A 23,422-nucleotide genomic window follows, 5' to 3' on the forward strand; every position below is an offset into this window, starting at 1 on the left:
ATATAAAATATCCCAATTTGGGATCAATAAAGTACCTCTTATCTTATGTTATAGTAGTTTTATAAACTATTTATTAGATGAATAATATGGTTAAATAAGGTTTTCTTTAAACTAAAGTGTCCCCAGTGTTTAAATAGCAGCTGAATGATGCTTACCTCCGACGTTGTACCCGATGCAGGAGTTCTGGTCGCAGTACCCCGGGGGGCCGGCTGGTCCCGTTGAACCAGGATTCCCCTGCCTCCCCGACGTCCCTGGGTTGCCGGGCCGACCAGAGGGGCCCTGGCTGCCTGTCCGTCCTTCACCTGGCAGGCCTGAGGATGGAGGAAATGTTTGTGTCAAAGATGGGGGACATCATTAAGTTAGTCACAGATAAACATTCAGTGAAATCACTCCACCAGTGTGAGAGGGAATAAAGAGGAGTTGGTGAGGAAAATAAAGGGAAATGGCAACATCCAATCACCTCGTCAATCTCTCCTAAATCCCTCTTTCTGCTGCCGTGACAACATGGCAGAAAATACATGATTTTCATTTACGGATGAGAAGATGAGAGTGTGTGTCTGGAGGGCAGGAGCAGGAAAGCACAGTTCTTAGCTGAAATGTAGCCAGAGGCTTCTGTTTTCTGTTTACACAGGAGAAAAGCGCTCCGTCAGGACTCACTTCAGCAGTCAGACCAAATATGAAATCAATATTTGAAGGGAGTTTTATTTGCCAAGAGCTAAAATAATCATCACACAAATATTCCGGGAAAAGCACAGGGAATAAAGAGGGAATGCTCTGCCGGTACCTTTTCTGTTTTATGTTTTTTGTATCAGTTATCTGTTCATTGAAAAGTTGTAAGCTGGTTCTGTGAGTATTGATTGCAAAACAGTAAACAGTAAAATCCCATCACTGACATGTTTCCACAAACCTGTTCTCCACACAGCGCACAGGGAAATCAATAGGGCAAATTATATTCACGGTCCAAGACTTCTATTTGCTTTTCTCAGACAGGGATTTAAAAAGAGTAAAGCAGAATGCAAACACATTTAGTATCCATGCTATCATATTGTATATGTATTTGAAACATTTGTGGTTTTGTTTAGAGGCCACACAATAAAAACATTGCACGTATGGAAGCTCAAGCCAGGTCGCAGCTGGAAAACAAATGTTCAGGAACAGAATAATGTTAATTTGTCATATTTTGAAGCAGTTGCCTCCAAGTGTTACATGAGCTCCGAGACTAGATGAAGTGGATTCAGTAGGTTCATGTTATCAGGCACACTCAGATCTGTGTATACATGTGGCAGTTTCTTACCTGGAAGTCCAGTTTGTCCCCGAGGACCCTGACTCCCAACCCCTGGATTCCCCCTCTCTCCCTTCTCTCCCGCCAGACCTGGAAACACACACAGTTCAGAGATCCACGTTAGACTCAACACCACATCTCCTTTTTGCTATTTCTCTTAGCAAATACGGCAAATACGGAGTCATTTTACACTGTTTTGTTGGTACAGAGTATCTATTCCTCCACTTCTTTCTATCCCAAAATTGGAATTACATTGCAAAGATTTGGAGTGGATTGGCATGATAAATCATGGTTGAAATTGCAGTCTAATAAAATGAATAATGAACCAGACTTGGCTCTGCGCTGCTGTCCCGCGCTGCATCTGTTTGAACTAGAAAATGCATTTCCTGCAGAAAATACGTGCGAATGCTGTAAACTGTGAACATTTATGGCTGAATTTAGCTGAAAATGTAGAAAAAGCTGAATATGTTATTAGCTAAATGGTAGCTGCTTTTAGCTACAAAAATGCAGAAAAAGCTTAATATTTAAAAGAAAAGGTTTAAAAAAAAAAAGTATAAACAACATGTATAGCCTTGATGTCCTGAAATAGCTGAATAGTGTAATAGTTGAATGGTTTCTGCAGCTGAAAATAGGCTGAAGGAGTTAAATATCAGATGTAAGTAGTAGTGAATAGTGTGTGTGTGTGTGTGTGTGTGTGTGTGTGTGTGTGTGTGTGTGTGTGTGTGTGTGTGTGTGTGTGTGTGTGTGTGTGTGTGTATGTGTGTGTGTTTGTGTGTCTGTCTGTCTGTGTGTGTGTGAGAGAGAGTGTGTTGTTAGGGATTAATTTTGTCTTTACTCCTAGACATTTAACCTTATTTTGTGTGTTGACATGTACGACCATCCTTGCTTCTAATCTCCCGTAAGGAATGTGTTGATGCAGTCGTATGTTGATACTAGGTTTTACAGCTTGACCTACACAGGGTATAGGGAGGTTTTGCGAGTGTGAGAACGCTAGCTTCTAAGCTCCAGAGATGGGAGAGACATCTCCTGTGTCTGCAGATGTGTTTACGCCATGGTTTACGCCCATCCCCAATATGTGGATTTGACTCTCTGTAAACTAGTTAAAAGGTCTACCAAGATGCGAGGCTGATCAGATTTGACATGGCAAACCACCCGTGCAGTCAGAACCTTTGACTGTGTGACTTGTGATTTGAATTTCTCCGGCCGATGCTTGCATTAAATATCAGTGTTTGACATCAGAACTCCTGCTCGTCCTGTGTCTCCTTCATGAGTCAGTGACTCTGCATTGCTACACATAGGTTTCCTCCACAAATGTGTGTGTGTGTTAATTGTTACAGCTCAAATGCATTGCAATGACTTCCATGTTAAAAAAATACTTTAAAAAGCTGAATATTAACATATTTTGAAAAATTTGAAAGTTTCCCATCATGTGCTGAAAAGGCTGAATAGTTTGATATTTGAATGGTTCCTGCAGCTGAAATTAGGCTGAAGGAGTTAAATAAAGATATTAAATGTAAGTAGTAGTGATTGAATGTTTACAAACACCTGTGTGTGTAAACCATGGTGTAAACCCAGAGATCAAAGGTTTCCATGGTGTCTGCTCTGATTGGATTATGTCACTCACGTGTGTGTGGCTCCAATCTGCCCACCATGACAACCATCTGCAGCACTGAGTCCCATAAGAATGCATTGAGGAGTATATCTGACAATTTTGCCACCTGTTCAAAAACTATGGCTCCTATTAAAAAAAAATGAGCAGACCGTGAGCATCAGGGAACCCCAATGAACTGAAATAGGTTGTTTTTTTTGGTTTTGTGTGTAAAATGTGGAGATGGGAGCAGTTTGTCTAAAGTGTACTTCTCTCTGCTCTGAAGAAAGATCTGGAACAATTACACATGGGAATCAATTGGGAGCTAGCTGGACCTTTTCTATCGTCATGCCCTCAAGAGGCATTTTGTTTAATATTTTTTCTTATTTTTTTTAAATGTTCCAACCTAGGAGAGGTTTTCCTACATTTTTCATGAAAACATATGTCTGAGGAGTGTAGGGTTTGGGAATTATGGCAAGTTTAAAATATTTTTGGGGGAGAATTTCAAGCACTGCTCTACTCTTTTTTGAGATCAAAGCACTTTAGAGTTGACGAGCTGCTCCATCCACTCTAAAAAGTATAAAAGATATCAAAAATCTTTTATACAAGTTTTATAGCTTAAGGTATTGTGATCATTTGAAAGTTGGAATGAAGTGTCTGGCTGCAATTATGTGGAAGGAGAAGCATTTGGCGCAAAGTGTAGGAAAAGTGGATTTGAAGGCATCTCCCATTGACTTCAATGTTAAAAAAAATTGTTTAAAAAGCTGAATATGAAATATTGAAGGTTTCCCATCGATTCCTGAGCAGGCTGAATAGTTTAATATTTTAATGGTTTCTGTAGCTGAAAATAAGCTGAAGTTATGGAGAGCCAAAATATTGGCTGAAATAAGTTTAAGAGGATTAAAGATTTGAAGTACTATAGTGGAATGCTGTAAACAGCATTTGCATTAATAAAGAATCGAACAACTATAGTGGAATGCTGTAAACAGCATTCGCATTAATGACCTAATGGATACACTCTCATATCGGAGAACCACAGAGATCTGTGATCTGCACATTTTCTGTCCCGCTGTTTTATGACTGCTGTAATCAATTGCATCGGTAAAGAGGAAGTGAGCATAGTGAGGCATTTAACATTACCGCAAACCAGAGTCCTGCACGGGTCTGATTTTCAAGACCCGCTCCCGCCCCGCACCCGCAATACCGAACCCGCCCCGCTACCCGCACATATTGCCAATTAGTTCCGCAACCCGACCCGACAGCACAAGATCCGCAACCCGACCCGAACCCGCATATATATGAGCAGTGAAAACATGCAATTATTAACACACGCAGTTGCATATTTGTCTCAAAAAGCGTGGGATGTTGGTTATTTTCTCCATCTAGGAACCAAAAGCCTCCCAGACGTTGGATTTCACTCTTGAGGAAGTGTTATTGAAAATGCTGTATTCTCCGCTAGAGAGCTTCACCTCAGCCATTTCAAATGTGGCGCGCACAGCAGCAGATTGATGCGCTGCAGAGGTTATGATTATGCGCAGTCCCGCGGGGGAGAGGTCTAAGGATTTAAACATTAAACTAAATTATTATTATTTTAATATATTTATTATGCAACACCCGCGACCCGACCCGCATCATCTTTGTTTTACTCAGAAGTTACCGAACCCGGAAAAAAGCGTTACCACCCGCGAATCACTTTTTTTGCGGGTCACCCGTCGGGTACCCGACCCGATGAAGGACTCTGCCGCAAACACAGACATCTTGTGATATTCTCTTCACAATGGCCATTAACTGAACCAAAGCCACTCTTTATTCAGCATATTATTGTATGCAGACTATAAATGGTTTTCATTTGTTGACCCTGAGCACCACTGATTCTGGTATCAGTTCTACATGGACCATCTGAATTAATAATAACACGTCTTATTTTACTAAGCCTGCCATATATCTTTTAAAATCGTTGCCCTACTCTGGTTTCAGTTCAGCCTATACAACTATAACGGGGGCCTAAATCTGTTTACACAGTCACGTATGGGGACTCACCTCCCTTATGGGGACAAAATGGAGGTCCCCATAAGGGGAATCATTAATTTTAGGGTGAAGACTTGGGACTTGGTTAGTGTGTTGGTTATGGTTAAGGTTAGGATAAGTCTCCAGGAAATGCATGTAAGTCAATGCAATGTCCCCTGAAGTGATGTATGTGTATGTGTGTGTGTGTGTGTGTGTGTGTGTGTGTGTGTGTGTGTGTGTGTGTGTGTGTGTGTGTGTGTGTGTGTGTGTGTGTGTGTGTGTGTGTGTGTGTGTGTGTGTGTGTGTGTGTGTGTGTGTGTGTGTGTGTGTGTGTGTGTTATTGTAGAGAATCAAAGGGCTGAACCACTGGATAGGACTTAGCCAATCTGGATATTTCCTGACAGCCGCTCTCAGCTCTCCGGCCCCTGCGTGTGTGCAGACTCCTTCAGTATGTGGTTCTTCAGTCTGGGTTGCGTGTTTTTAGAGGTTAGGACGGAGCCTCATAAAGACCGTTTCTCCACTAAGGGCTCGTGGCAGGGGAATGACCTCATGGAACTTGGAGTAACTGTCTGCTGGACTGAACCTCGGCGGCTCTGACCCTGAGTCAGAGACTGGGTTGGTTGAAGCTGTTCCAAGGTTTTTATGTTTTTTTTTCACAATAAAAATGCATCACATTACATCTCGTGTGTTTCATTGTTTCCCGACCACGCACAGCTCTCACCAGCTGGATACTCCTGTTTTACATAAATATGTATTACAGCAGCAGAGCTTTAGAGAGTCACGTCAGAATAACAAACTTAATTCAAATACCTGAATGTGACTCATTCAGAGGACGGAAACAGGAAACACAAAGATGGAGGTTCATTTAGCTTTTGCAAAGGACGTACACTTTTCGGTTGGTTTTGTTAAAAAACGAAACAAATGGTTTTGTGCTGAAAGATTTACATCCATGCATATTATTGGAACCATTACGAGGTGTTTTTTTGGTTTGGAAGCACTAGTTGTTTATCATACTTATATTAATATTCTTAATCATAATAAGTAAGGGTTTAGCTTCATACTGCTAAAGCTTTGTATTGGCACATTTCCTATATCTCTTTTGATATTGGTCCACCCGTTTACAGTAGCATCAGTAAACATGCAACCTGACCTCACTTTTGGCGATTTAGCTAATTTTGCTACACTCCCTGTGGAGCCACAACAATCTTTTATACAACTTTACAAGAAGAACTCTAAGACCTGTAAACAGACTTATATGAATTTAAAAAGCAAATTCCCATTTAACTCAACAGGAAGAGATTTATTCTTCTAAATGTCGAGCTATGGACGTTGTTATGTGCCTTTTCCCATTGCATGCTCTCATTTCATTTTGTCTAAGCTCCTGAGAAATATAAAATAAAAGAGAAGCCAAAGGCTCCATATAGACGGTATTCTTCTAAAAAATACTTCATACTATAATGCATATCATAATATGTGTCATCTTATTTACCATTTATGACTGTTATGAGTTCAGTTCAGACTCCTCACCTGCTCACAGTCTCAGGGGTGGTCTAATAAACATGTTTCTGCATCCTCCCTGATGCTAATGTAAACACTAGCATGCACACAGGAAGTCTAGACACAACCCAAACAATAAAGCACTGAAAACTGATTGTTATCAGTCAGTATATTACTCAGATAAAAACAGATATACGTATGGAAATTGACCGGCATATTTATTTCTGTCCGCCCTCTCGACATGTGTTGTGCATCTAGGAACTAAGTCAGTCTTTGCTCTTAGACACATCTTTAAACATCTCCCACCTCTCTCTCCTGACCGTCCGTTCTGGCCGCTTCCACCCGGGAAGCCTGGCCTGCCAGATGGCCCCTGCTCCCCCTGGGACCCCGGGAGGCCTCTCCTCCCCGGCTCCCCTGGGGGGCCGGGTACTGTTCGGATTGATGTGGAAGACTGGACCGGGATCTGGTTCAGTATGGTGTTATAGCGAGACAAGTGGCCTGCAGGAAGTAGAGGAGGAGAAGAGTTTGAAATGACTTAGAATACGTTTTTTTCTTTAACATGGCATTTGTAACACAAATCAAATGGAAGAGAATAGAAGCAAAGGAAAATCTGAAGCCAGTAGTGTTAGAAGAAACATTGTAACCAAGGAAATTGTACTTAATTACATGCTGGTGCTAATGTGTAAATATCCCTGATTACTCACTCTGGATGAGCTGCTCACACACTTGCCGTGCGATGGCCCGCACAGCAGCTTGGGACTGCACATCAGCCTGAAGAACAAACACAGAGCTCTCATTGGCTGATATTAAACAACCACACAGTTATCTGATACCACTTTTCTTTTAGAGCGACCACAGGAACATAAACTCGCACAGCAGTGGTTTACAAATTAGTGGGTTGGTGTTTTAATAACTGACTCCACCTTTATTCCACACTCTGATGCCCCTTACAAGTATGCCGTTCATTATGAGTGCACAGTATTTGTTAAGAACAGAATTAAATAGAAATCAAAATTGTTGAAATAAGCTTTTCTTCCACAGTCTATAGAATAACAAATCAACCATATATTTTTACTTGAGTTGATATCGAGAAGAACGAGTACCTGTGAGATGGATGTAAGGGTAGATTCACAAAAAACCTCTAATAAACTCAAAATACTAACGAGATTCTAACCAGCTTTATTCCCAACCCCACAAAAGCAAAGAAGAGAAGATCCTGCCAGAGATATTAATGTTGATTCCAACGTAAATTAACTGCAGTGAGGTACAAATGTCCCTAACACTTGATAAAAAAAAAGGCCGAAACAGGATTTACAATTTCCATTCTAGTTGTCTCCTAAGCCCTTGACAGTGATAGCCTGGCTGCTGCGTCAGCGAAAACACGACCCCGCTCAGCTGCAAATGAGCTATAAACACTGATTTGATTTGGTTTGCCCGAAATGAGGTTGAGGGAGTGAAACAGAGAAATAAAGTGAGTGTTTTTACAAAAGAAAATGAGAAACAGTGAATGTGTAATGGAGGGAAATTTGGTTATCTCAAAAACAACGGTGGGAAGCATTAATAAGTAATAGTGTGAGTTTTACTTCAACAAAATAACAATATTTCCACTTCAAAACAAAGCAGTAAAACGTGATTAGTTCTAAAAAGTGGTTGAATTGTGTGAGTGCATGACTTACTCTTTCTCCCTTATCGCCTTTGGTACCAGCAGAACCCTGGAACATAAAAGCAGAGCGGAGAATAAACATTGGACTGGGATGTGTACTCAGAAATAGCAACGCTCATCTCTCCCGTTAAATGTCCCCACCTCATTACTCTCCCTCTCTTTATGCCTCTTCATCACACACATACACTTTTCCCCCCAAATCTAACAGCTGGTACGACTAAATGCATTACAATTTGTGTCTAGGTTATTTGTGTCCTAAAGACAACACACGCATAAGCTCCAACGTGTGTGTGCCCACAAACAGAGATGGGCTTCCTCTCTGCTACTGCCAACAGTGTACAACACACAGATGTATATCTGATCACAACACACACGTACACAAAAAAACCTTGCCAAGCACATAAAGCCAACAAATGCATATTACAGTGTAACACACTGTGATCTAACACCTTTGAATCCGAATGGATCGAGACTTCTAAAAAGACGTTGTTTGAACTCTGTCCTGAAACCAAGCAGCGGTGTGTGGCCTTTAAAGGCAACCATAAGGATGCAAACAATATCAAAAGCTGTCTAAAAGTACTAAATGAATGCGGTGAAAACATCCCCCGTTTTGTCTCCCACTACCTGGATGAGCTGCCGCCGGTTACGTTTAACAACCTGGATGTGTCCAACCTGCTGAGCAAGATGGAGCGACTGCACAGCGAGGTTTGCGCATTAAGACACGTAGTGGAAGTTCAGGCAGATATCGGTCAGAACCTGCGTGCTGTGGCTGCGACCATGGACAGCAGAGTTGCTGCCGTAGAACGCCAGTTGGAGCCGAGTCATGGTGGAGGACTGGCTGTACCAAGTGACGCTGAAATTACCTGTGGGAGCGCTCAGGGTGATGGCCAGGATGGTGCGGTGTCGGTGAAGGATGCGAGCCCCCCCGGCTCTTCTACTGATGTACATCCCAACTGTGTTGACCCGCTCGCTGCGTCAGGGACCGTGAGTGCCTGTGTGAGCCCTGGAGGAACTGCGGTAAATTCGCAGGTATGGAGTCAAGTTGTGAAACAGGGCCGAGGTCGGAGGAATAGGGCCGAGGGCCAGTCTGCCTTATCTAAACAGCTTGTTGGGAAACCTGAACGGAGGATGCCTAAGCCTATTGTTGGCACTGCTGCACAAGGGAATATAAAAGTGATCCGTACGAAGTTGGTGAGTGTTTTTGCTACCAAATTCTCGCCAGACCTTGACGCTGAGACACTGTCCGAATATCTAACTGAACAACTCGGCCGTGATGTTAACTGTCACCGTATTGACACTGCGAGCAGCAGATATAGCTCGTTTAAAGTGTGTGCTGAGTGCAATGAAGTTGCGGAGATGTTTAACCCAGAACTCTGGCCTGAAGGCTCAGTTGTGAGGCGATACTATGAACCACGTAAAGCGGAGGTGATAGGGGCTAGCAGAGCTAGACCTTTTGCTGGTGCGAGGGTACTGAATGGGGCTACGGCTGAGCTGCTTAGCTAAACGTTATGCGGGTTGGATCATTTAACTGTCGCGGGCTGCGCCTGGGCAACAGCGCTGCTGATAGGATCCGACGTGTAGTGGTGGACAACTTGCTACAAAAATGTGACATTTTATGCTTGCAAGAAACTTTCTTACCTAAGCAGGACTTGGGAAAGTTGAACTCTCTTAATGACAATTTTCACGGGGCTGGTGAGTCCACTACGGACCTATCTCTGGGAATAGTGAGAGGAAGGATAGCAGGGGGCGTGGCTATCCTGTGGCACAAAAAGCTGGACGCTGTCATTAATGTCATCAGGCTTGAAGTTGACTGGTGTATTGCTGTACAGATCAAAATGAATAACAAGGAGTTTAGCATTCTCAATGTATATACACCATATGAGTCACAGCATAATGAAGATGAATACCTGAACAGACTTGCTTTTATACATTCTTTTATTGTTGATAATCATTCCTCCAGTGTTTATGTAGTGGGTGATATGAATGCTGACATATCAGACAAAAGGTCCTTGTTTGCTAAGCATATGCTACAGTTTTGTGATGATAACAATCTTATATTATCAAGCCAAATACTTCTGCCTACAGATAGCTATTCATATATAAGCGAGGCCTGGCATACAACTTCATGGCTTGACCATTGCATAAGCACTGCTAATGCCCATGACATTGTAAGATCAATTGAGATTGTGTATGAGGCATCAATGTCAGATCACATTCCTTTTATAATGTCACTAGATTGTGATAGTCTCCCTGAGATGTCTCAGGAGGCTAACATGCCTGTACCACTAAAGTGGACTGGTCCAAGCTCACAAATGAGGATAGGCTATTGTACTATGGGAGAACTGATGTCCTATTGAGTGATGTATATCTACCCAAAGTGGCAACTCTGTGTGTTGATGTGGGTTGTAATGAAAGCTCTCACCGTGAAGACCTCTGTAACATGTATGATTGTATTGTGGGAGCTGTATGGGAGGCCAGTATACCGTGCTGTACCTACTCTAGGAAGAGACACAACGTCAAGCCAGGGTGGAATACACATGTGGCTGATCAATACGCTGAAGCCAAGAATGCTTTTGGGGCCTGGGTCCAGGCAGGAAGGCCCAGAGAGGGGCCTGTCCTGGATCTCAAAAAGCGTACACATGCTAGATATAAATATGCAGTTCGTTATGTCAACAAACACACAGAAACATTGAGAGCGGACTCGATGGCTGAAAAGCTCCTTCATAATGATGTGACTGGCTTCTGGAAGGAGGTGAGAGCTCTGAACAGGGCCAGTACGTCGTTACCGTGTACCATAGAGGGAGTATCTGGAGCCGATAACATAGCCGAGTTGTGGAGGCAACATTACTCTACTATACTTAATTGTGTTAAAAGTGACCCCTACAAAGTTGGTAGTGTTGTGAAAAGTGACACAGTGGGAATCACAGCTAAAGAGGTTTATCGAGCAATTGAACAGCTAGCTGATAACAAAGCATGCGGCTCTGACCGAATCACTGCAGAGCACCTTAAACTGGCAAGCCCGAAGGTTGCAGTTCTTCTTGCCATTTGTTTTACCGGCCTCATGACTCATGGTGTGTTGCCAGACTCCATGTTGACGGTTACCTTGGTCCCTGTCATTAAGGACAAAGCGGGCAAGGTAGGGAGCTTGGATAACTATAGACCAATTGCTCTGGCCAGTGTGTTATCCAAAGTCCTGGAAAGAATTTTGTTGGATAGACTATGTTCTTATTTATGTACCTCAGATAACCAGTTTGGCTTCAAGGCTAAGCATGGTACTGAGCTATGCATCTATGCTTTGAAGGAAATGGTAGAAACATATAGAAGACAGAATTCCACTGTTCTGATTGGTTTCATTGATGCCTCTAAGGCTTTTGACCGAGTTAACCATCATAAACTGTTTTTAAAATTGAGACAAAGAGGTGTGCCTAACAGTATAATTAGGATCCTGGCTTATTGGTATGCCAACCAGAGCATGCGGATCAAATGGGGGAATGCAGTCTCGGCGCCATTTGGTGTTGGTAATGGAGTCCGCCAGGGGGGGCTCCTCTCACCGAGCCTTTTTAATATCTATATGAATGATCTATCAGATGATTTAAGTGTCTGTAAAACAGGGTGTGTGATTGGTAATGTGATTGTAAACCATCTTATGTATGCCGATGATCTGGCAATTGTTTCTCCTAGCAGTGCTGGTTTTCAACAGTTGCTAAATGTTTGTTCTGATTACGGAGTCAAATTTGACGTTAAATACAATGCTAAGAAGAGCGCTGTAATGATCTGTAGAGCAAAGGGGATAAGAACCTTTGTTTTCCAACATTCTATCTGTCAGGACAGGTGCTGTCTGTTTGCTGTAACACGAAGTATCTGGGACACATCATCACAGATGAAATGGCTGATGACGACGACGACGACGACGACGACGACGACGACGACGACGACGACGATGATGATGATGATGACATGTATAGACAGCGGCGTGTCTTATATATACAAGCCAGAAAATTCTCTTGGTGTTCAGATAAGGTTAAGGTGAACCTCTTTAGAGCTTATTGCACTCCTCTCTATACTGCCCCCTTGTGGGTCAAGTATAAGAAGGCGAGCCTCCGGAAGCTCCAGGTTGCATATAATGACTGTTTGCGTATACTGCTTAGAAAACCAAGGTGGTGCAGTGCAAGTGAAATGTTCTGTAATGCACGAGTCAACACGTTCCATGCTCTTTTGAGAGGTCTGATGTACAAATTCATCTGTCGATTGAATGTTTCTCATAACTCTGTCATTATGCTGCTTTCAAATCCGTGTGTCAGTGCTGTACGATACCAGTCACCTCTGTGGAAACATTGGTATGGCTGCCTTTTTTTAGTTTGTATTTGAGTGTTGTATGTTTTGTAATAATGGACCAAGAGTCTCTTTAAATAAAGATGATGATGATGATGATCCAGTGGCAAATAAAAAGATTTCCTGGCAACAGAACCATGAGCTGATATGATACATTTTAGTCTGATGTTGTTACAGCTTTTGAATAATAGCTTATTTTTCTTGGGGGAACCGTCCTTGACCACGGACTGACTGGCTGTGTGTTGAGTGTGATGGTAGATAAAGGTTATAGAGATGCGTGTGCAGGCTTGGCATATTAACAGTTTGTGTATTATCATGCAGATGATAGAAATCTTGTGCCAACATTTGACACAGCCGCTGAATTGGAGTGCAGGACTCTACAATAAAAGTCGTCTGCTGGACCTCTTCTGTGTGTCTTCCTGGACGTATAAATGTCTCCTGTCTTATCAGACTGACATGGGAAAACCAAAATCAAACTGTTTGGGAGCCAAAGAAAATATATTTTGGGAGCCAAAGAAAAAAGACAGAAGCACCTCTCACTCAAATCTGATTTCTTGTATAACTTTTCTTAACATTGCCCTGTGTGTGCAGAGTCACTGTTCTTTCACTCAAAATGTCTTTTACAGTTTATCTACAGAGGGAAACATGTTGGACTTTGCTGCTTTTGTTTGTAACTGGCAAACATATTGAGGCTTGCTACAGAGTCAAGCATGATAACAAACAAAGAAATCCTCGGGTGGTCTAAGCACTGGAAAACACATTCTGACAGTTTCTTCTGCTTTCGACACACACTCAAGTGCGATGACACTTTGTTGACTTGTGAGGCTAGCTGTAAATACACAGGTGTATGAAACAGTCAATGAATCAGTAGAAAAACAACCAAATGAAGACAAAAAGACAGGACAATAAGCTACTAATAAAACATGTAATTTCATTTAGATGTTAAGACCTGAGCTCAAGATATTTTAGTGACACTCACAGTTTTGCTTCTTTGAATCTTATTTTGCCTTTGCTAGTATAAATCCGTTGTCCTTCAGCAAGTGTCTCAGAGCAGATGTGCTGCAATACTGGGACATCACTTCCAAATCTTAAGGTCAGTTAACACATGATGAGAAAAATGCTAAAATCTCTCTGCAGGTTTAAATGGCTGCATTTTCAGCAAGAACAAAAGCTTCCTGTCTAGGAGGATATTATTCTCTTTCAGCAGACCGCTGGCGGTGAACAGGGACTGAATACACTATTTTAGGTTGAGGTAAAGTTGGAAACTAAAAGTTACATGTGTTTAAGAGACTTTGGCTCAGGATAGCAAGATCTGATTTTAATTTGTGTCACCTTTTGTGTTGGCTGCATGTGCATACATTTAAACAGAGTGTCTGTGTCTCCTCCGTCTCAGAGAGGCAGACGTGATATCTCAGCGTAGTCTCTGCATGGGTGTGTGTTTGAGTGTGTGAGGGGGAGGGAGAGTGTCGTCAAGTGATTTATAGCTCTGCCTCTCTGAGCCAAACTTTGCTGCAGGCCTAGAGCTGACCCAAGACTAGATGAGCTGTTCCTGATCATCTGTTCCTGTTAGCATTACACAAAGTTTGGATCCCAACATCTTCTTCTCCGTGCTTGTGTTGTATAACTTGTAGGGATGTAACGATATATTGGATATCGCGGTAAATAAATGTCTCAATACCGTCGTGAGACTGACAAAATCTACCGCGATTTAAAAAAAAAATTTAAATATATTTTTTTCAAATCTTTATTTAACCAGATGTTCCCATTGAGATCATCAATCTCTTTTTCAAGGGAGACCTGTCCAACATGGCAGCAAGTAGGTTACAACATGAACATAAAACAACAGATAACACAAAAGGACATCGTATTTACAGGGCTACATTTACATACCTAGAGACATTGACAAGTACCAACAGTATATTTATATCTCGCCCTGTCAATAAGCATCACCTTCTTGGCAAAAACTGTATTGTTTTTGAAGTGGTGGAGAGACAATGCACAGTTTTACCCACTGCTGTCACCCATGGCCAAAGCATATCTCTCTGTCCCAGCAACATCAGTACCAAGCAAGAGTTTTTTCCACAGCAGGGGATATTGTAAACACCCAAACATCCCAGCTTCTACCTGGAAATGTGGACATGCTCATATTCCTAAAAGATAACCTTGATGATGCTGAGTGAGTGAGTTAGTGAGTTAGAGTTGAGTTACTTGAAAAACTAAAGTGAAACTTGATTTATTCTATTGCAGGGTCTGATTATTTTATTGTTGACACTTTAAAATACTACTATCCTACTAAAATGCTGTAGAAATCCGATTTATTATTTAATAAAGAAAAAAAAATTCAAGTAAAAAAAAAGGAAAAAAAATTCACATTTGTTTCCCTTTATTTTTCAATATCGCGATAAATATCGTACCGTGGACTTTTTATCGCGATATTATCGTACCGTGAGTTTTTGGTATCGCTACATCCCTAATAACTTGCACAACCTTTTCATTCGTTTACAAGGCATAACAAACTGACTTACATCACGATTGGAATCAAAGTTGAACCACCACATTTTCTTTTTCACAAGATGAAATATTACTTCTTAAGTTCCCTTATAAGAACAGACTTACACCCACTTGACTGCTTTGTACTAACAGGTGTTTCCAGTCAGGAGAAGGAAGAGCAGAAAGTCAAACAGGATGAAAAAAAGCAAAGCTGCAACGCTTGTCAGCTTTGGAATAAAACCCCAATGTTGTTTATATTTATTTAAATCTGTAACTTTGTGATAAAACTCTGCGCTTGACGTCTTTTTGGAAATTGAGTTAGGCATAATGGAAGAAATCAAAAAGAGGAGGAAGTAATGGAGAGTCCTCCACGTCTTCAGTTCATTCTTAATACTATATTTTTTCACATCCACCTTAAGAACATTGAAACAAGTGCTTTCACTCACAGGAACTCCTTGATCTCCCTGGAGCCCTGATGATCCACCAGGTCCCGGGGCTCCTGGTCCTCCAGGAGACCCCTGAGAGAGAAGGTTGGAGAGAGAGAAAGAAGGTGAGAGGAAGCAGAAGCATCAATCATCACATGTATCAGGGTGATCTGGCAATCAAAAGCATGCTGAGGGATAAAAAACAATGACTTACGCCAGGTCCAGGAGGTCCTTGTCGTCCCTGCGGTCCACCATTACCCGGCAGACCCTGAGAAACGCAGATGACAACGATATTAAATATCAGCTGGACTTTTATAATTGTATGTTGAACTTTTGTTTTGCACAAGCCCTTCCTAAATGGCCGGAGGGATTTCCTGCGAGTCTCCAGACTAAACCGACAGTAAGACTGTTATTTTCTAATACAATTACCTTACAGGCTACTCACAGAAACCAAAAGCAGTAGCTGTTTAATCTGTTACTTCCTCAAAGTCTTCCAAAAAAGAACTCCAATCAAACCTTTATGTTTAGTTTAACTTTGGGATAGTCTGCACAAAACACAGGTGCATTCTTTCTGACATTTTTCCAAAAATAAAAATATGCATTTAAATTGCCTCCAGGTGCTTAATCCCATCTCAGCCATTTTATGTTTTCTCCAAGACGCTGTGGTTTGAACACATGAGTATGAAACTGCAGGTTTAACTTTAGAAGCACATTCATACCTGCTGTGCGATTATTCTGTAGGGTCTGGTTTTGTGAAGGTATGACATATAATAATAACATGTTATTTAATAAGATAATGATGGCTTTGATCTATCGTTATATTTATGGGCTATTAAATTGAATACACAGTTATAAATACACATTTTTGGAAGCTGATCCTGGCATCACAGAATCCTGGAAAACAGCTCAACCTAATGTTCAGATAATCCTTTCATTTTTAGCTTGGATGTCTGAAGTTACTTTGCGGTCAAACATCTAGACTGATGCTTTTTCAACATGGACACATTCTCTGAATGGTTTAACCTGTTTAAGGGTACAGAGTCGAGAATTAAGTGTGCTAATACATAGGGATAAAACACTAGGAGGAAGCATTAAACTACATTTATTTTGTTAGTTTTCTCAGCATATATTTTGGTTGTGTTGCTTGTACAGTTTTTGCAAGAGCGACAATCTTTGTTGAAGTCTCTTGGGGATCTTTAACTTCCATTTGATGGCAGAACAACATTTGAATTGGTAAAATAATGAATAATTCTCTGTAAAGCTGAGCCAGACTGTGACATCAGAAAAGTCAGTCTGGTCACAGTAAACACTCGCTCTGTTATACTCACTAATGGGACTCTGGAGGGTGCTTTAGTTCCTCACAATATTCAAATCTGGCAAAGTAAGACACTTAACTATGAAATCCTTAAAGATATAGCAGATGTGTGGAACAAAAATATCATTATCTAAGGACAGATAAACGTGACAAGTTTCACTGTGAAGCAAACAGGCATTAGATGTGACATTGGGACGAGATGTGTCATCCTAGTATAAACCTTCTGGCCATATTAAAATCTAAACATTGAACTATTTCTGTTATTCAGCCTCCTGCTCTCTCTCACAGGCTCATGAAAATGTATCATTGCTATTTTATTCCCCCCGCTACAGGGTCACAGTCTGACCTTTAGTCCAGAAAATGGGGGTGAAGCCATTCTGATTTCTATATGCATGCGGAAATAAAGGGCAGACTCGTTATGTATTAACTATTATATTTAAAAAAAGACTGAACTATATTTTGAATAACAAATCCAATCCCCAGTTCCCAACCAGTAAAATGTTGATGAAAATTGCAACGTCATTAATATATCTTAAATAATGAAGTTGGGAATTATTAATTAAGATATATTAATGTATGATTTAATGAACCAGCATCTTAAGGAAGTTTAAAAACATGTTTGGTATGGCAAGCTTCAATGAGAAAATCAAGATATATAGCTTTCACTGTAATATTGACAATGAAATTCCCAGGAGACAGCTGCTGTTGCTTCTCTGATCTAACTAGCCACTGCAGTAAAACATTTTTGGCTTTTAAACATCTTACAAAAACTTTGGGACAGTGTTTATACCAAGTGGAGTAATACCATGCTGGTTAGTTTTACTGTGAGGCGACAAAGGGCTATCTGCTTTCCCCATCTGTTTTGTATACATCGGATGATACAGACTAGTGGCTGATAACCCCCCCACTGGGTGGCAAAATTCGCATAAGCATTGTGAAAGAGTTCATTTTCAGAAACGGCTTCTTGCTCATAATTACTGTTTAGTCGCCTACATTCTTCTTTCTCGATCACAAATGAATAGCGATAACAGAAATTGCTGTTGCATCGATGACCTCTTGTGAATTGATTCTTATCAGTATTCACTGCGGCCCCTTCCCTACTGCTTTCAATGGAAACACATTTGGAAGGAATTCAGCCTGAGCACGCTGCTAGAAACATCAGAGTGTGACGCTGCAGCTATTCTGCAACAGTAAAACAAAGTATTGATTTGAAGATGTCCTTTCGTGTGCGGAAACTAAATTATAGTTAGCTCTTTGTAATTCTTCAAACAAACCCGTGGTGGAATGTATTTATTTCAGTCTCTACAGCACATATAGAATACACATCACATCTGCAGCATCTTGATGAAATATGGATGTGCATGGGAGGGTATCTTTCCCCAATAAATAGCAGCTAAAATGGCTCCCTGATGAATAATTTCACATAATTACACTCAACATCAGTGAACATGTAGAGTATTCTGTGAGTAGGTGTGTTGTTGACGGCACATCTCCACGCAGTTCAGTGCAGGCTGCTCATTTTAAAATTGAAAGAAGGACACGGCTCGGTAAACTGCTGAACAGTGCTTTGTTTATCATAACACAAAAGAATCAAGATGTGAATATAAATAATATTTAAGTTTAATATTCTTTCCTTTAAATCACATATAGTAAGTTGTAGCGTGTAGCTTAAAAGAGTCAAACTATCTTGTTTTGATTTGAATGATTCTAGATCAGATTTGACATTTAAAATAACAATGCAGTGTTATTTAAAACTATTTAACTAAATCCAACCAAACCAGACTGTGATTTACGTTTTTTTTTGCTCAACGCTTTGTAACACCAAACCCTTTTCTAGCTTTAAGGAAAGCAAAACCCTGGTACACATGTCCTGAAATAAACCACATGACCTGAATTAAATTAGGTTCTGAAAACTAGCGCTGAGGGGATGAGTGTCAGACCCCTGGCAGCCAACAAAGAGAGAGCAGACGGATCATGTGTGGAGTCTTTCACCACACCAGGAGTAAACCCTCCTGCTATCATATTCTGTGTTTGGAGAAGAGTTTTTCTGTCTGCTTGTCAACACATTACATGCCGCGTTACTGTTCTGGTATTTACAGCCCAGTTGGGTATTGTTAGGTCAGATTCCTCTGTCAACTATAACTACTACTGTACTGGATTCTGTGCAATTGGAGAATACCTTTTTTTATGAGGAGAGCTTACATATCTTAAGTTAAAAATCAGTTTTAATTTTCCTTTTTTATATGTGCGAGCACCTTCTTCAACAAGTCATGATGATGTCAGCAAAAAGGGAAGCTTTTAGCATATCATATGTACACCATTTATCCACTGTAGGGTTTATTTTTATTTACAGCCCCTTTCTTAGAGTCTCACCTTAAGGATAATGTTTTCACACCCCGTCTAAACTGAATATGAATTATTTACATATCTACAGTGAATGCACTATGCAAAATATACTGTATGTTGAGACAAAGAACAGGCATTTGTATCACAACATCACTCTGCAATGCCTCGGATGCTTAAAGGCCCTGACACAACAAACTGACACCAAAGAACACGTCCCGACGGACCCGATTGTTGTGTCGCCTCACGTCTCCTGCGTCTTGGCCAACAATCGCACTGGAACACACCGCAAAGACTTCAGCCGACGGCCAAGTAGCACGTACGAACTGCGCATGCGTGAGTGGCAATAACTCTCCTTACCATCAAGCGGCAGTAGTGTGTATTCGTCCTTCAAAAGAGGCAACCGGAAGACAGACTGCGTGATATATACAAACAACAAATAGCGTGCGTTCCATTTTCACTCTCGTCCATCACAGACTGTTTCACATAACGACTTATAATCGAAAACATGTAAAATGAAAAATAATAGACGTCTTCCGTTTTGCTTCTCATGCACTGATTCGCTAAGCTGAACAGCCAATCAGAGTGATTTATTTTGCTGACAGCCTCCCGATTCAACATGTTGAATCGGGAGCGGAAGGTGTCGGCACGGCCGAAAAGACACGACACACCAATCTGAGTAGGGCGACAGGACGCTCATCGACGGCCAGACGTCTATCGCCGGCCGAAATCGGCATTAAGATCCACCAGTTCCTAAGTCCCTACGGATGGAGTGACTGCTGCACCAATATTTCAGTGTGTCTTACCCTTGGTCCTGGGGGGCCGTCTCTGCCAGATGAGCCTGGGCCTCCAGGAACACCCTAAAAAACACAAACAAGCAGGTTTAAATCAGCATCACAACACTCACCTTTAAACATCTATTGTGAAACAATTGAATGTAAATTAATGTTTTTACATTAGTTCAGGTTTTTTTACTTTTGATTTATCTCTCCCATTACATTTGATCCGCTTATGTATAGAAATTAGTTTTTTACTCAATGTTTTATAAAATAGTAAAACATTAAAACACAAACAAATTCAACGAAAGGTCAAAACAGATAAGGTTTGCTGTCTTTATCATTTATGCTTTGACATACGAGGACAGAAATGTGATTTGTTGGATCACCGAGCTTTAGCCTAAGGTCGGTCTATATTTCAGCATGACTCCCCCCCGCTGCTCTGTCTCCCGCCCCATTCCCCCTTCATCCACCTCTCTGTATGTCAATGCGCACAGCGAGTTCCAAAGTACAGTCATGGATTTAGTGTTGAGGTGATTTATCTCTGCACTTCAGTATTAGTGGTGAGCTCATAAAACAGGACAGTTAGCACAGTTAAAGGTCCCACAAATTACAGGCCCAGGTCGCACAGGACAGGCCTCTCGTGATTAATGATGTGCCGCTGTTTAGATGCCGGCTGATGTTCATTCTCCCAAGACATCGGGAATAATATCTCTCCTACTTCTTACACACACACACACACACACACACACACACACACACACACACACACACACACACACACACACACACACACACACACACACACACACACACACACACACACACACACACACACACACACACACACACACACACACACACACACACACACACACACACACACACACACACACACACACACACACACACACACACACACACACACACACACACACACACACGGGTTTCCGTTAGCCGGTAATTACCGGTTTTTAGCTGGTAACATTTATAAAAACCGGTAAATTCAAAACCTGACGGTCAAAATGTCTGGTAATAATTAGGGAGGCTCCGATCGATCGGCCGCCGGTCATTATCGGCCGATATTCACTCTTAATAGTTTGATCGGTGCTCTCTATAAAGGCCGATCAGGAGAGCTGGATCTGATCGATATGGACATAAACGCGAGTGAAGTATAACAGGACGCGAGAGAGAGATCAGATCGGCTGCTGAGTCTGACCGAGACACGCAGCTCTGCAGGATCACCTGAAGCCCCGCCCTCTGTTTAGCGAGCTGCAGGAGCTGCATGAGAAACTGACGGCTGTCAGGAGAGAGAGAGGGGGAGAGGAGAAAAGAGAGGATCCGTTTCTCCCGTGTTATTATTCAAAGTTGATGTAAACTTCTGAATAATGTACATTATCTACTACAAGTAGTTTGTTTGAATGTAATAATTATGTTGTTTGTTGTTTGTGGAATCATTTATTGAAAAATGAATCTGAATTTTTCGATCTGTTACGATTATAAACTGAAGCAATATAAAAATGAGCCCCGTGAACTGAGTTTTAAACTGAAGCATATCTGCTCATAGTCCGGTAATTACCTGCTAACGGAAACTCTGCTACACAACTATTATTATTATTATTATTGAAATATGACCGGTAAGTTTCAAATTAGTCCGGTAAAATAAATTCTGCCCGGACATTTGACCGGCGAGAAAAAATCCTAGCGGAAACCCTGACACACACACACACAGGGAAGTAAGCTAGCGCAGCAACCTTTTTTTAATTTCATAGAAATCTTCGCCTCTGTAAAGCATTGAAGAATAATCAAGATACAATTAATTTGACTGGAACAAAGTTTATATGCATTTGAAAAAATGCCTTGATGAAAAGGATAGAAAGCTTGATTATGATATTAATAATTTAATTTATATATATATATCCCCCACACTCTTTCTATTTGGCTATAGGCAGAAATGAGGACATTTTTAAGTTGATATTAATGTTCTGTGAAGAATCCATAACCTGTGTATTACAGTTTTTCTCGATTGCTAACACACTAAAATTATACATAAAGCACAATTATTTTAACTGACACTCAAAGAGCAAAACATCGGCTCAAATCTCCAAAACTCTAAACACGTTTTCAGCTTTTCACACAATTTGCAAATCAACATGGCACTTTTTGCAAACCACTGCACACGTTTCTCCACGTAAGACACAGGAATCTGACATAAAGTCACGTGTTAGCTGGTTTAAAACACTGATATTCAAAAGGCTTCACACATGGACCAATGATCAAGAAACACGTTCCACCTGACCAAACACCTGGTAGCATAATTGTTGGCTCATCAATCAGGATGTTAGCACTATGAAAAGACCACAGGTGAGTACTTTCTTACAGCAACAATGAAAGCCAACATGGCAGCAAGAGGAAGAGGAGAGGAGGACTCTCTAATGAAATCAAATGTTAAATGTTATCAACCATGTTATCAACCATGTTATCAACCATGGTTTGACGATGAGAGAGGCTGGACTACTCTAAGCCGATTTACTGTCGCCTCTGTAATCCGGACACTTAGACTTGAAAACAGGTTAGTTACCAGTTTTCAGCTCTGCATAATTCATAATATATCAGTGCTTATATCTGTTGTGTGAAATGTATTTACTTCATTACTGTAATTGAATTGTTGGCATGTTGCATACTATAACTACAACAATCCTGCACAATGCACTGTGGTAAACTCACTTTTATGCAACACAGACACTGACCGACCAAATCTTTGTTGTTTATCTGAAGGACTGAGAAAAAAAGAGGTGCAGGTGGAAGGCTAAGGATTTTCAATGAGGCACAGGTAGCAGCAGTTACAAACTGGGTTTTGAGATGCATGTTGCACAATGTTATTTTTGAATAAAATCAGATCTTTTTTCAACAACTCATTTGTATTTCTTCATTCACTGTATTTCTGTATAAGCAAGCAATTTTTCTCTGCAGAAACCTCTATGTACAGAGCACAGCCCATAACATATGAAAGTGCTTTAGATTATGCTCAGCAGTGTGTAGTTGGGTGGTCAAACTATCCAGTATTATGAATGAAGTGTGTTATATTTGGTGCTAAAGTGTTTATGTAGTTTTGAGTGCAGTTCTTCATTTAGCAGGAGAAATTAGGTGTTTTGCACTTTGGGTGTGTGGTTTTCTGAGAAACTGAGCAATTAAAAAAAAAATGTGTGTTAGCAATCGAGAAAAACTGTAACAGACAATGAATACGTTTTAATAAATATGAACTATTAGGTATCTATTATTAATAAATTATTTATAAATCAGCAAAATGCAAGCTCTTTTATTTGAATACTTGTACATCATTCAATTATTATGTTATGAAGATCCAGAAGTAGATTACGTTGAAATGATTGCCACTCGCAATCTCTATTCCTCTCAGATGAAAATGATTACATGAAAACAAACCAACACACGCACACTGATAAACAGAATGAAAAGTGAGCGAGATTAGAAGATGGACAAAAACAAACCCTTTTTGTAATTTATCGCAGCTGCATTTTTCACTGTCAAATTGAAACAGTGGTGGAGAGGACGCTGATGACAAGGTTACATTGTATTTACTGTGGTGAGATATGGAGAGAGGAGAGGGAGAGTAAGAAACGAGAGGGAGAGAAAGATGAAAAGAGAAGAGGAGAGAGATGATGGGGCGGTGGTGGCGAAGTCGA

The 23,422-nt window shown here is 40.9% G+C and overlaps 1 protein-coding gene across 1 annotated transcript in view; it reads right to left on the reverse strand.

The window, feature by feature from the left end:
* The window catches only part of col14a1a (collagen, type XIV, alpha 1a), a 107,073-nt gene that overhangs the window by 4,620 nt on the left and 79,031 nt on the right, over positions 1-23,422 (reverse strand). The window contains exons 35-42 of the mRNA XM_034102195.2: positions 19,749-19,802; positions 15,499-15,552; positions 15,306-15,377; positions 8,051-8,086; positions 7,079-7,145; positions 6,681-6,872; positions 1,295-1,372; positions 156-311 (exon numbers count right to left, since the gene is read on the reverse strand). Coding sequence (XP_033958086.2) covers positions 156-311; positions 1,295-1,372; positions 6,681-6,872; positions 7,079-7,145; positions 8,051-8,086; positions 15,306-15,377; positions 15,499-15,552; positions 19,749-19,802 — 709 coding nt within the window. The remainder of the gene's footprint in view (positions 1-155; positions 312-1,294; positions 1,373-6,680; positions 6,873-7,078; positions 7,146-8,050; positions 8,087-15,305; positions 15,378-15,498; positions 15,553-19,748; positions 19,803-23,422) is intronic.

The sequence above is a fragment of the Pseudochaenichthys georgianus genome, chromosome 16, assembly GCF_902827115.2.
Source record: "Pseudochaenichthys georgianus chromosome 16, fPseGeo1.2, whole genome shotgun sequence".
Lineage (NCBI taxonomy): Eukaryota > Metazoa > Chordata > Actinopteri > Perciformes > Channichthyidae > Pseudochaenichthys > Pseudochaenichthys georgianus.